Source organism: Triticum dicoccoides, chromosome 6A (genome assembly GCF_002162155.2).
Source record: "Triticum dicoccoides isolate Atlit2015 ecotype Zavitan chromosome 6A, WEW_v2.0, whole genome shotgun sequence".
Taxonomy (NCBI): Eukaryota; Viridiplantae; Streptophyta; class Magnoliopsida; order Poales; family Poaceae; genus Triticum; species Triticum dicoccoides.
The window spans coordinates 630442837-630456808 of NC_041390.1; the positions used below are offsets into that span (position 1 = coordinate 630442837).

Consider the following 13972-nt stretch of genomic DNA (forward strand, 5'->3'; position numbering starts at 1 on the left):
GGGGGTGCTGGAATAGCGGCGTCGTTAATAGAGAAAAGAGAGGAGTGAGTGAGCGAGATGAGATCTTCTTGCCTTCATTCGGTTCGACCCAATCCACATCCACATCCACATCCAGGCCCCCGTCTCACTCACTCACGCGCGCACAGGCTGCGACTGAGCTCAGCTTGGTTGTGGTGGTGGTGGTGGTGGTGGTGGTAATAATAAATCCAAATCCAGCCATCCAGGTCCAGGTCCAGGTCCAGGGCTCCTCCATTCCTCTTCTGACCTCGCCCGCCCGCGCCGATGGATTCCGCCGCCGCCCAGGCCCAGCCGACGCACGCGCCGGCCGACGAGGAGGAGGCGCGCCGCCGCCGGGGCACCGACTGCGTCTACTACCTCGCCTCCCCGTTGACCTGCAACAAGGTACCGCCTCTCCCGTCCACTCGTTCCTTCCGTCCCCTCCGCTCAGCTCCCTCGATAGGATAGATGGGGGCATAATTCGCCGCGCCCCCGGGTCGAGGGGATTCGCCGGCCTCTCCCTCCTTCCCCGACCTCGCGCGCCGTCAGGCGGCTGGCGGGAGCCATTCTGCTCGGTTTCGATCTGGGATTCCAGCTTATCCTATCCTATCCTCTTCTCGCCCCCGCCGCCTCCCCTTGCGCACCATTGATTTCGCCTTGCTTCCCGCCGACCGACCCCTGCCCTGCTTCGCTCCGCAGCTCGCTCCGTGCCGGAAGGCTCGACGGTTCCACCCGAGATCTGTTCGTCAGAGAGAGGCTGATTCAGTTAGGCCCTTGAATTCGCTGCTGATGCTGATGCATCAGGCAGGGTCCACAGATAACCAAAAATAGCAAACTAGCTAGCCAGCCTAGGTTAACCTGCTGATGCTCCTGCTCCTGCTCCGGCAAACTAGCTGCCCAACCGAAGGTTCTCGCGTGTTCGTGTGGTCTTCCAAACGGATGCCAAAATATTAGGTTAGGCTAGTCGATTCCCCGGTTCGGTTAGCTTTCGCGCTTCTCCATCTGAAACCTGCTTCCGTTCATACCTCTCTGTCTTGCTTAAATTCTCCAACCGTGTCAAATCAGCTGCTGCAAATCTGCAAAGCATTGACAATACAGTCTCGGTCACACCCACAGATTCGCACGAAATAGCAACTATGTCAACTAAACTGCCTTGTTTTTTTTAAAACTTTGACAAGTGGAAATAATAATCTCGAGTTTGGTTTGCCCTGATTGCTATTGGTGCGCGTTTCTTCTGTGTGTTTTGCGCTGCTGACATCATGTTTTTCCGTCATCCAGGGGAGCGAGTGCGAGTATCGTCACAGCGACGGTGCCAGGGTGAATCCCAGGGACTGCTGGTATTGGTTCAACGGCAACTGCGCGAATGCTAAATGTTCGTTTAGGCATCCGGTACGACCTCCTCTGTTTTTATTTTGTACACATAATAATGACCTACTCTGTTTTTATTTTCACTCAAAGCTACTGCAGTTCTAGTCAGTTTTAGTGCTTCAGTTAAACAGAGCAACATAGTAAGCTATCAAAGTTTCTCTAATTAGCTTCTTCTTGTGGTTGGCAACAGTTGCTCTGCACAAAACCATACCACCCATTTACTCGAATAACCGAGCAGCCACGGTTACAGTAATTAATAAGTGAGTGTACTTTCTTTTCTTTTCAGCCGCTGGATGACTTGCTCGGAGCATCGGCGACTCCGCGGGCACCTCAACAACCTGCGCTGCAGGTTCCCGTGCCAGCTCAAGCTGTTCCACCCAATGGCACAGCCAAGCCAGTTGTCCCGTGTTACTATTACCAGAAAGGCATGTGCGCGAAAGGAAACCTGTGCACATTCTCGCATGGGCCGCAGTTTGCTGGAAACCATGCTTTGCAGCCTCATCTCCAGCTGAAGAACTCCAACTCGTGGACGAAGCCAACCAATTCACCCCAACAGAGTACCATTCCCGCCGTACATGGCGAGCTTAAAGTCGGTGCTCAGAACGGCAGACCAGCTCAGAAGCAAAATCCGACAAGCAGGGCTTATCACTCGCCAGGAATTTACCAGAATCAGAATAAACCTTATGTGCTTTCTGGTGCGGCAAAGAGTTACCAGCCTCAGCGTTCGGTTGAAGCTGAGTCTGCTGAGAATGTTATGGAGACGGGTGAGTTTGTCAGGGAACCTTCTGCTGGTTCCAGTGTGGTTGCCGGGAGTGTCGAGGACGATGCCGAACGGTCGTTCAAGGAAGGGCACACTAGTAGTTACCGGCGTGCTAGCGGGGAGCAGAACAGTGGGGTGCGTAGGCAAGCACATGGTGGCTATGAACTAGAAAGGTCATCACACAGAAGCTCATCCGACAGGTTGGTGTCAGAGAGAAGGCTTACGCAGAGAGAGTCGATGCCTGTAACTGCAGAAAGTTCAGACTTGCGCCACAGGCTACTGAAGCAAAGAAGGCTGAATGATTCGAGACAGTCGACACAGGTCCCTGATAGGCGGGATAGAAGGTATCCTGAGGATGAGCGCGACAGCCATCATCGCCGTCGAGGAGAAGAGCGTGCTGCCCACGACGGCCTCTCACGCTCTCGGTTGCAAGGTCGGATAAAACTTCCAGGGGAGACATCACTTGACAGACTTGGCCCACACCCACACCTAGAGAAAGAGAGAGGGCATAGAGACAGGTTGTCTCCACCAAAGCAAACAGACCTTCGAGCAAAGCTTCATGATAGGCTAAAGGCTAGATCGAATGAGGAGGTCCCTGGTAACCTGAAGAGTTCAGTGGTAAAAGCAAGTAGTGGTGAGGATGCTGGGGTGGTGAACTTTTCTGGTCCAAAGAGCCTTGCAGAGTTGAGAGCAAAGAAGGCTGCTTACAGATCAGGAGAAAACACTGTCAAGAATGCTGGCCGTGTTGCGCGACCAGCCCGTATGACGTCCGAGATAGTTGCCAAGAGGGACTCACCAGACCTTGTTCCCTTTGACGGCCCGAAGCCATTGAGTGTCATCTTGAAGAGAAAAAGAGAGGCAGCTTCTGCCGATTCTGGCAGCATGCAGGAAGAACAGGTTGCAGGTCAGGAGGAACAGTCCCTGAACAATTCCAGAATCCTCGACAACGATAGAGTCGAGGCAAACACCGAGGACATTGAAGAAGAAGAAGAGTTCCACCCAGAAGATGATGTGATGTACGACGACGATGGCCTTTCTCCTGCTGATGACAATACTGCAGAAGCTGCAGCCGATGTAGGCAAAGAAGAGCTAGAGGAGGGGCAGCAGGAAGACCTGGAGACAGCAGCAGAAGAAGAATATGACTATCAGGCGGCCGACGATGCAAATGCTGAAGGCGAAAATGACTACCAGGAGTATGAAGACGACGATGATCTGGAGGACGACGATGATTTCGCGCGCAAGGTTGGCGTGCTGATCTCCTAGTGTGCTCTAAGCAGGGTGTGCCCCTATGGCACACCCACATAGATTGAAGCAAAGAGGAGGAGCTACCGGTTGCTCCTCTGAAAATCTTGATCCGTATTTTTTTCGCGCTAGATACTTTTTAGTTCGCCGCGCCGAAGACTTGGGCTAATAAAGTCTGGAGAAAGATGAAATTGGGGACAAAGTTAGCTCATGGGGAGTTGGGGGAGGGCCTGGGTTTCTCGCAGTGGAAGCAGGCAGCTACCTGTTGTTGTATTCTAGTGTATGCGTGTGTGCTCAGTCCCTGCTTGTGTTGTTGTAACATTATTATTAACTGGTGATGAACAAACAGATCACACATTGTACCACTATTTTGTATTTCTTCAGTGCATAAGATGGTTACAGGACAATTCAGATTTGTATTTTTGCTATGGTAGAACATACGTTGCCATTGCCTCCACCTGGCTGCGATATTTGTATTTTGATATGTTTTCTCGAAAAAATCTTTGTCAAGGCAAGCACTACTAAAACTTATGCTCAAGTGTAATAATCTGCAACTCTGAAAATCTTGATCCGTATTTTTTTCGCGCTAGATACTTTTTAGTTCGCCGCGCCGAAGACTTGGGCTAATAAAGTCTGGAGAAAGATGAAATTGGGGACAAAGTTAGCTCATGGGGAGTTGGGGGAGGGCCTGGGTTTCTCGCAGTGGAAGCAGGCAGCTACCTGTTGTTGTATTCTAGTGTATGCGTGTGTGCTCAGTCCCTGCTTGTGTTGTTGTAACATTATTATTAACTGGTGATGAACAAACAGATCACACATTGTACCACTATTTTGTATTTCTTCAGTGCATAAGATGGTTACAGGACAATTCAGATTTGTATTTTTGCTATGGTAGAACATACGTTGCCATTGCCTCCACCTGGCTGCGATATTTGTATTTTGATATGTTTTCTCGAAAAAATCTTTGTCAAGGCAAGCACTACTAAAACTTATGCTCAAGTGTAATAATCTGCAACTCCTCCTTACCCCTGTTTCTACCAAGGGTACTTTGTCCTTCCAACAGAAGTGGAACAGATGACAATAGTCTCAGTGGAGGAGTTTTTACTCTTTTTTTTTAAGAAAACAAAACACAGACAATATATTACTCAGGCAGGCCAGCTAAATCGCTGGTAACTGCAGAATTTACAAAGTCTGGGACATCGTGGAGCCAGTGAACCTGGTTTCCCGACTCCAAACCAGCGCCATGAGACGCTAAAACATGGGCTACATAGTTACAGACTCTTGGAACCCACACAATTTTTACATCATTAAAATACAACCATAAAAGTCTTCTTGCCTTCATGAATACTGCACCACACAGGGAAGCATCATACTCTTCAGTGGAGATTGCTTGTTGCAGCACACGGGAATCAGTTTCAAAAATGACATTTTGGCACCCCAAGTCACTTGCTCTTTCAATTGCTCCGATGAGGGCTAGGCTTTCTGCCTGGAGAGCATCCATGATATGCCTCAACCTCCCCGCTCCTGCTGCCTCTGCAAATCCCTCTGGATTGGGGATGATGTAGCCCCAACCTCCTGTGTGATCTTCTTCCTTAAAAGCTGCATCAACATTAATTTTCAGGTAACTTGATGGCGGTGGAGTCCATTTTTGCTGTGATGTTGTGGTTTTTTCCTGTGCACATGTCTTTCTTTACCATCTGCATAAACTCACAATGATGTAATGTTATCCAGCTTACTACCTCCTTACAGCTTCTACTTTGTTCACCTCTATTTGCTTTATTACGTTCATGCCACCACAACCACAACATAATACAGATTTTTGTAGCTACTTCTTCTTTTAGTTTAAAGATTTCAATTAAAACATCTTGGGGATTGGGATAGCTTACGAAGATAGCCTGATGTCTTCCATTTGTAGTTCCCTCCATATTTTCTTTACTTGCTTGCATTTGAGGAAACAGTGTCTCCCATCCTCATCCGACCTGAAACAAACATGGCATTTAGAACTAATGTCCATTCCTCTCCTAATTAGCTTTTGTCTCCAAGGCAGGCTGTGGTGTGCTAATCTCCATAGGAAAAGTCGAATCTTACTTGGTAAGGGGACCTTCCATAATTTCTTCCAATCAAAACCGAGACTATTTGATGTACTGTTTGAACCCAATGAATAAAATTTATTTTTGCTTTTTGCTTCCTGTTCTTGTGTATTAGCACAATTATGGTACTGTTATGATTGTGTTTTTATGTTTTAATTAGTGTTTGTACCAAGTAAAGCCTTTAGGATTTTCTTGGGTAATAGTTGTTTGATCTTGTTGAAAAAATAAAAACTTTTACACTCACGAAATTGATTTTCATTTTTTACCAGAGAGCGATAAAGTACCCATTCCACTTGCAGAGATCAATATACAAATTTCTCAGGTCGCCCTTATTTTTCAGAATTTTTGGAATTACAAAAGTATTCAAGATAGTCAGATTGCTACAAACTGTTCTGTTTTCTTTGTGTTGTGTGCTTATTTTGATGGCTCTATGATTTTCTTTGATGAGTTTTTGCCATATGAAAGTTGGAATACAGTAGATATAATACAAAAATAAAATATGAATTTGTTTGATACAACACTTATAGTAGTGGTTTATTATTCTTATACTAACGGATCTCACGAAGGTTTTGTTGAGTTTTGTGTGATTGAAGTTTTTAAGTTTTGGGTTATCTTATGATGGATGAAGGAAGGATGGAAGAGCCTAAGCTTGGGGATGCCCCGACATCCCAAGCTATTATCCAAAAATGAGCAACCAACTAAGCTTGGGGATGCCCCCGAGTGGCATCCCCACTTTCTTCCAACAACTATCGGTATTTTACTCGAGACTATATTTTTATTCGTCACATGATATGTGTTTTGCTTGGAGCGCCTTGTATGATATGTGTATTTGCTTGTTTTATTTTGTGTTTTAAGTCATCAATCCTTGCTGGACACACCTATTCGAGAGAGCCAAAATTATGTCATGACTTGTTAGAATTGCTCTCTATGCTTCACTTAAATCTTTTATGAGCTAGGACTTGCTCTAGTGCTTCATTTATATCTTTTTGAGCACGGTGTGCTTAGCATTTTTGAAGAAATGCTCTCCTGCTTCACTTAGATTTATTTGAGAGTTAGTAAAATTTTCAAGAAATTCTCTCTTGCTTCACTTAAATTAATTTGAGAGAAAAAATATTTTTCTCATGATCTTCACTTATATTTGTTTGAGCTTATGAAAAACAACACATGAAAATTAGTCCCAAAGTGATAGATATCCAAGAAGGATAAAGAAAAGAAAAATGTCATGAAGATCATTGGACAAAATTAACTTGATTCTTAGTAATAGTTTTGAGATATGATGATGTGATATGTGAGTTATGTTGATGAGTAATTGTGCTCTAGTAAGAATATTGGTGTTAAGGTTTGTGATTAACTATGTAAGTATGAAAGTCAATAGTCATGCAATGAAATTATATCCTACTTATGGTGCATTATTCGGTGTTATTTATGCTTAATGCTTGCTTTTGAGATTATTTGTTTCTTAGTTGGTCGCTTCCCAATCTTTTGCTAGCCTTCATTTTGCACTAAGTATGACCACTACTTGTGCATCCAAAAACCTTTAACCCAGTTTCTCCATACGAGTCAACTATATCTACCTATATGCGGTATTCTTTGGCGTTCTAAGCAAATTTGCATGTGCCATCTCTAATTTTCAAAATAAACTTCTCTTTTATGTGTTTGTTTCGCTCGTGGAGCAGTGATGGGTGGCTAATACTTTCCATGCTAGATGTGTTATTCTCAAGATGAGTGTTTGTCGGTATACAAAAAGAGGGGTACACTTTTTGTACCCCTATAACTGTGCACGGGCAGTCTGAGCCACGGATACCACCACACCAAGCAAGGCAAGGGAGGTGAGCCAGGGTAAGACCGAAGCTCAAGAGAACTAGAACGACACCAAGGCCAAGACCACAAATAGCAAAGGGGACGAAGCGGACTCCCCCGACAAGATCCTTGCCGGGAGACAGTTCTAGCAGCCTCGGCAAGACCCTTGCCGTGGCGACTCGTCCCGTGCCTACGGAGCAAATCACCCTTGAGTCCACTGCCCCCAAAGGGCAAGGATTCGGGAGACATCCCCGTGGCGGCATGCAGATCTTTGTGACGACATTCAAGATCAGATACGCACTAAGGAGACGACAACCCTTGGCGGGATCCCAGCCGAGCAAGACCACAAGGCCCCCGGCAAGCGCCTTGCCGGGGATGACAGCAGGCGCCTCGGCAAGACCCTTGCTGGGGCCCCGGCAAGGCCCTTACCGAGGACACCCGCAGGTCCACCATCAGGCCCACGCCGACTAAACCTCCACCACCGCATGCATGCAGCTGCCGACCCAACCCGCTGGGCAGGCACCTGCGTGGCGGCATGCAGATCTTCGTGAAGACCCACCACTGCGCCACCTCAGCTGCCTGCCTACCTACATGGCATCGCAGGCGTCGCTGGCCAGGGCGCGTGTCGACACAAGAAGGAGCGGCGACGAACGAGACATGTTTCTCCCCCGTCCTCGATAAAGCAAGGACACCTAAGAAAGACGCATTAAATGCGCCTTGTCATGTGATGCAAGGAATAACCTCGCATCACTGTACCCTTTCCACCTCCTGTGTGCCACTGTGGCAACCCCTTTTCTCTATAAAAGGAGGCCCAAGGCAACCAGAGGAAGGATTCGGTTTTTTGGAGCTCCTCACGCCCCATAGTTAGCTCAAGAACACAGATATACAATCCACCAAAGCAGGAGTAGGGTTTTACGCATCCTCGCGGCCCGAACCTGGATAAACGAACCGTGTGCTATCTGTTTGATCCGCTCTTCTCACGACCCCGCGCCCCGCTAACCACAGTAGGGATCCTTGTGATCCCATAGGTGTCGTTCCCACCGACAATGTTTATTCACTTGTCATTGCACAAGAGTAAGGCAAAGGTCATAGGGATGCCCAGTCCCGAAATGCAAAAAAATAAATTTACTTTATGTTGTCAAATAATAAATTCCTTGGAAAGTGTTGGTATGGAGGGCACCCGTGGATACGGTTAGCCATGGAAACTGAAAGTTATGGTGGAAAAATGAATAAACTTTATTTTCTGTTTGAGAACCGCCTATAATATATCTATGCATGGAAAGTATTTAGAACTCTAAGTCGTTTTTGTTGGTGTGATGGATACACCTCCCAAAATGTTTTTATCTCTAATTTTTCGCTTTGAGCTCTGGCACCTCTACAAATCCCTACTTCCCTCTGCGAAGGGCCTTTCTTTTACTTTATACAATTTTTATTTTGAAATTTGAGTCTCAATCTTCTCTTATAAAAAGTACCAACTAGGAGGCAATATGATCGTACTTAAGTATTGGGTGTAGCTAATATTCAAGTGTGTTTCATGAATGGATCAATATTTGAGCATGATGGGTTAGGGATAACTTATTTTAGCATTGATATTTTGAAAGACATGGTTGCTTGTTGATATGCTTGAGTATCTAAATTATCATGTCAAAACTAGACTATTGCTTTGAATCACATAAAAGTCCAATTGTCTATGCTATAAAGAAAAGAATATGATATGACATGTTAAACATCACTTCACATCAAAAATTCTGTTTTTATCACTTACCTACTTGAGGACGAGTAGGAGTTAAGCTTGGGAATGCTGATACATCTCCAACGTGTCTATAATTTTTTGATTGTTCCATGCTGTTATATTATCAATCTTGGATGTTTTATAATTATTTTATAGTCATTTTATATCATTTTTGGTACTAATCTATTGACATAGTGCCAAGTGTCAGTTCCTGTTTTTTCCGAGTTTTTACATCGCAGAAAATCAATATCAGACGGAGTCCAAATGCCACGAAACTTTACGGAGATTTTTTATGGACCAGTAGGAACATGTTGGGACCTGGTTGCACCTGGGGGGAGTCCCGAGGAGGGGACAACCCACCAGGGCGCGCCAGGAGGCCCAGGCGCGCCCTGGTGGGTTGTGCCCACCTCGCATGCCCCTCGGACCACCTCTTTGCTCTATAAATACCCAAATATTCCCAAAACCCTAGGGGAGTCGACGAAATATTCATCCAGCCGCCGCAGAGTCCAGAACCACCAGATCCAATCTAAACACCATCTCGGATGGGGTTCACCACCTCCATTGGCGCCTCTCCGATGATGCATGAGTAGTTCTTTGTAGACCTTCGGGTCCGTAGTTAGTAGCTAGATGGCTTCATCTCTCTCTCTCTCTCTTGATTCTCAATACAATGGTCTCTTGGAGATCCATATGATGTAACTCTTTTTGCAGTGTGTTTGTTGGGATCTGTTGAACTTTGAGTTTATGATCAGTCATATCTTTTTATATCCATGAAAGTTATTTGAGTTTCTTTGATCTCTTATATGCATGATCTCTTATAACCTCGTATTTCTTCTCCGATATTTGGGTTTTGTTTGGCCAACTTGATCTATTTATCTTGCAATGGGTAGAGGTGCCCGGTAGTGGGTTCGATCTTATGGTGCTTGATCCCGGTGACAGAAAAGGAACCGACACGTATGTATCGTTGCTACTAAGGATAAAAAGATGGGATCTATATCTACGCAATAGATAAACGGATCTTGTCTACATCATGTCACCGTTCTTATTGCATTACTCCGTTTTTTCATGAATTTAATACACTAGATGCATGCTGGATAGCGGTCGATGTGTGGAGTAATAGTAGTAGATGCAGACAGGAGTCGGTCTACTAATCTTGGACATGATGCCTATGTAATGATCATTGCCTGGATATTGTCATAATTATTTGAGGTTCTATCAATTGCCCAACAGTAATTTGTTTACCCAACGTTTGCTATCTTTTCTCGAGAGAAGCCACTAGTGAAACCTACGGCCCCCGGGTCTTCTTCCTCATATATTTGCTTGCGATCTACTTTTTCTTTACATTTTTATTCAGATCTATTAAACCAAAAATACAAAAATACTTTGCTGCACTTTATTTTATTTGTGATCTATCATTCCAATCTACTACAATTTTTTGGCATCGTTACCCGAAAGGGATTGACAACCCCTTTAACACGTCGGGTTGCAAGGTGTTGTTATTTGTGTGCAGGTGCTGTTTACGTTGTGTTGCTTGGTTCTCCTACTGGTTCGATAACCTTGGTTTCTTCACCGAAGGAAATACCTACCGTCGCTGTGCTGCATCATCCCTTCCTCTTTGGGAAAATACCGACGTAGTCCTAGCAGACAGGAGCTTTTCTGGCGCTATAGTCAGAGAGCGATCAGTAGGAAATTTTCCCCAATTGCATTGGATGCGACTCTCCAGCCTGCTTTGTTTGAGAGTGTGAATTATAAGATATGGTGTCTTTGGCTTACCACCATGAACTATTTTCATGCCTCTAAGGGAAAACGAGAAGGAGAGCTTACTGCTGAATAGGAGCAAGCTTTTCAGGCTACAAACACCCTCTTTCGAGGTGCTATTTTGAGTGTTCTTGGCGACAAGATTGTCGATCCCTGAATGACCATCATGGTCGGTAACGATATGTGGGATGTGCTTGAGGCCAAGTTTGGGGTCTCGAATGCAGGAAGTGAGTTGTATGTCATGGAGAAATATCATGACTACAAGATGACGGATGACAACTCCGTGGTTGAGCAGGCTCATTCAGTCGCTCAGTAAAGAACTTGAGCATTGCAATTGTGTGTTACTAGACAAGTTTATTGTCGAAGACATTATTGCCAAGCTTCCTCCTTCGTGGAGGAATTTTGCTACCTCTCTGAAGCACAAGAGGCAAGAGTTTATTGTTCTCAATCTTATTGGCACTTTTGATGTGGAAGAGAAAGCGAGGGCGAAATACACACATGCTCATTTCCATGAGGGGAATTCTAGTGTCAACTTGGTACAAAAGAAGAATTTTAAACCCAACAAATCCAAGAATAAGAACAACTATGCCAAAAAGTTAAAGGAAAGTTTGAAGGCAATAAAAAAGCCCCACAGCCGGCCAACTTCAAGAAGAAGGAAACCTATAAGAAGAAAGGAAAATGCCATGTATGCGACAATGAAGATCATTGGGCTTCATCCTGCAAGGACCGTTGGGACATGCGTCAAAATGAGAACAATGACAAGACCGCCAATGTTGTTATTGGTGATTTTGAGATTAAAAATGTTGGGTATGGTAAATTTCCTACTGTTCTTTTAGTATGTCATTCTCCCGATTGGTGGACTGACATTGGTGCCAATATACATGTGTGTTAACATCAACATGTTTTATTTTTATCAAGTCGCAAGAACTACACCAGTGTTGATGGGAAATGGGTCACATGCTTATGTTCATGATGTTGGTATGGTCGATCTGAAGTTTACTTTAAGAAAGATCATGCGGCTGCAGAACGTGCAACATGTCCCTTCTATAAATAAAAATCTTGTCATTGCTCCCATTTGTCTCGAGATGGCTATAAGTTGGTATTTGAGTCCAATATGGTTGTAGTGCCTAAGTGTGGACAATTGTTGGAAAGGGCTATGAGAATAGAGGCTTGTTCTACCTATCTTTGTCAAACTTTTGCACTAAAGTTATTAATCTTGTTTGTAGTGAAACTGGGCATTCGCGACCTTTTCATATTAACTTTGGTTGCATGACACAGCTAACAAATTTGAGTTTAATCCCAAAATTCACAATTGTCACAAGTTGTAAGTGCCAAGTGTGTGTGCAAGCAAAGCAACCTCGTAAGTCTCATATGACTGTTAAGGCGAGGAATTTGGCACCACTAGAACTCATACGTTCAAATCTTTGTGAGATGAATGGTGTGTTTACAAATGGTGGAAAAAGACATTTCATGACTTAATCGATGACTCTACTAGATTTCACATGATATATCTATTGAAAATAAAATATGAGGCTTTGCACTATTTTAAAATCTATAAAGTCGAGGCAGGCCATATCACTTACACCCACGAGTCACATGATGAACGATCTCTAGACATCACTGTGTATTTCGATCATGAGATATGCCAAACTAAGTTGGTCATAATAATCTGTTATCATACATTCTCGTGTCATACATATGAGCATTCAGACTAGTTTATTAAAAATTGCAATTATTTCAGAAGATTCACCATATGGAAGTGGGAATTCCTGGATCCAAGATAGTAGTACACATGCAATCAATCAATGTATACACATTCTAGCGCTACAATGGTGAGATCATAACAAATAAGACAATGTATAAGACATGAGATTCACAGCGAGAGTGTTAGGTACTCCTTTTGGTGGCGGTTTAGAACATTGTTTTTATTTAATTAATATGATTATAAAAGGAGCATTACATATGGTAATTATACTTCTACATGCAAGAAAAGCTTTTGTTTGTTTATGTTAGTTGTTTTACTTTTAAGAGAACAAGTGTATTTATTTAGAATGGTTGGTTTTGCCAGCACCTAAAAAAATGTTCAATTACTCTATTGATTTGTTGCGAAGATAAGCCATGATCGTTTCGATCTAATCATTCTGTCTACTACTCACATATCTCTTCTCTTGCCTATCATTTGACATACTTTTCTATAATACTTGGTTCTCCACTTTCATGCACCACGTAGTAGATCATGTCCATATTTGATAAATATATCCATGCCCAAGTGTTTGCTATTTTAGCTAGTTTGTTCAATTGGTCAGAATATTTGTTTTCTAAATGATATAATATATTTTTTAAATCAGTTGTTACATTCACTCCCCATCCATAAACCAAGGCATTCTACATATATTAGGAGATGAGGTTTGACTGTTCATATAATCTAATGATCCGTCTATATTTAAGTTACTTTAGATGGATATGAGCATGATGTATACACTTTTTGGGAGCGAAGCTCTCAACTGCTTTGTATGGTGACCTGACCCTCGGTTCTAGTGTCCATAAATTGTACTACTCAACTAGAAAAATTGAAAAAAAAATTATGAAGGACTAGGAGTATTTATTCATGTTACATTTTTGTTAAGAAGAAAAATAGAGACCATGTTTAGCAGTTAACAATCTTATGCCTTTTGTTATGTAACTCTTTATTGTACTCAGACTTCTCCAAAGATATATTAAGTTGAATGCTAATAATTTAGTTATCATGTATACAATCTAACCAATACATACATAAAGATAAGTTGACATATACCCAAATACTATTTAACTTCTTCCAAAAACTATCTAGTTCCTCATATATATATCATTAGAATATTAGTAAGCTTCTCGTAAAATAATATCTAAACTCTAATATAAGCTAATCAAACAATATCTAGTTTATTTCCATGTCCATGAGGCTACCATGTTCTAGTGTTGAGCCTCTTGCTTATGCTAATTTTTGGTGACCACTATCCACACATGTAGATTTGCATCTTCAATATAGGTCGGATGTGCGTCATGACAGCGTGCAAGTTGCTCGTTCACACATGACACGTGGAAGTTACATCTTCTAGACCTATTCGTTAGTGTTGCTTCTCTAACTCCACACAATTCCTTGCATATCTTTTTCGAGGCGATTGCACTGGGAGTCCATCAACTTGTCAAGTAGGTTCATTTTAATCCACGAACTTGCAAAATGAAATGAGCTCG

The 13972-nt window shown here is 43.3% G+C and overlaps 1 protein-coding gene across 1 annotated transcript; it reads left to right on the forward strand.

Annotated features, from left to right (window-relative positions):
- The first annotated feature begins 137 nt into the window (after window positions 1-137).
- Window positions 138-3774, forward strand: LOC119318718 (zinc finger CCCH domain-containing protein 19-like). Its single transcript, XM_037593308.1, has 3 exons — window positions 138-402; window positions 1276-1386; window positions 1652-3774. The coding sequence occupies exons 1-3, from the start codon at window positions 283-285 to the stop codon at window positions 3386-3388; spliced, it is 1968 nt and encodes a 655-aa protein (XP_037449205.1). The 5' UTR covers window positions 138-282; the 3' UTR covers window positions 3389-3774.
- Window positions 3775-13972: the final 10198 nt, after the last annotated feature.

Excerpts from the sequence above, each read along its gene's own strand:
- LOC119318718 (XM_037593308.1), top strand. The coding sequence starts at position 283 with ATGGATTCCGCCGCCGCCCAGGCCCAGCCGACGCACGCGCCGGCCGAC. Across the intron at positions 403-1,275 it reads CCCCGTTGACCTGCAACAAG|GGGAGCGAGTGCGAGTATCG; the intron begins GTACCGCCTCTC and ends TCCGTCATCCAG. Across the intron at positions 1,387-1,651 it reads AATGTTCGTTTAGGCATCCG|CCGCTGGATGACTTGCTCGG; the intron begins GTACGACCTCCT and ends TTTTCTTTTCAG.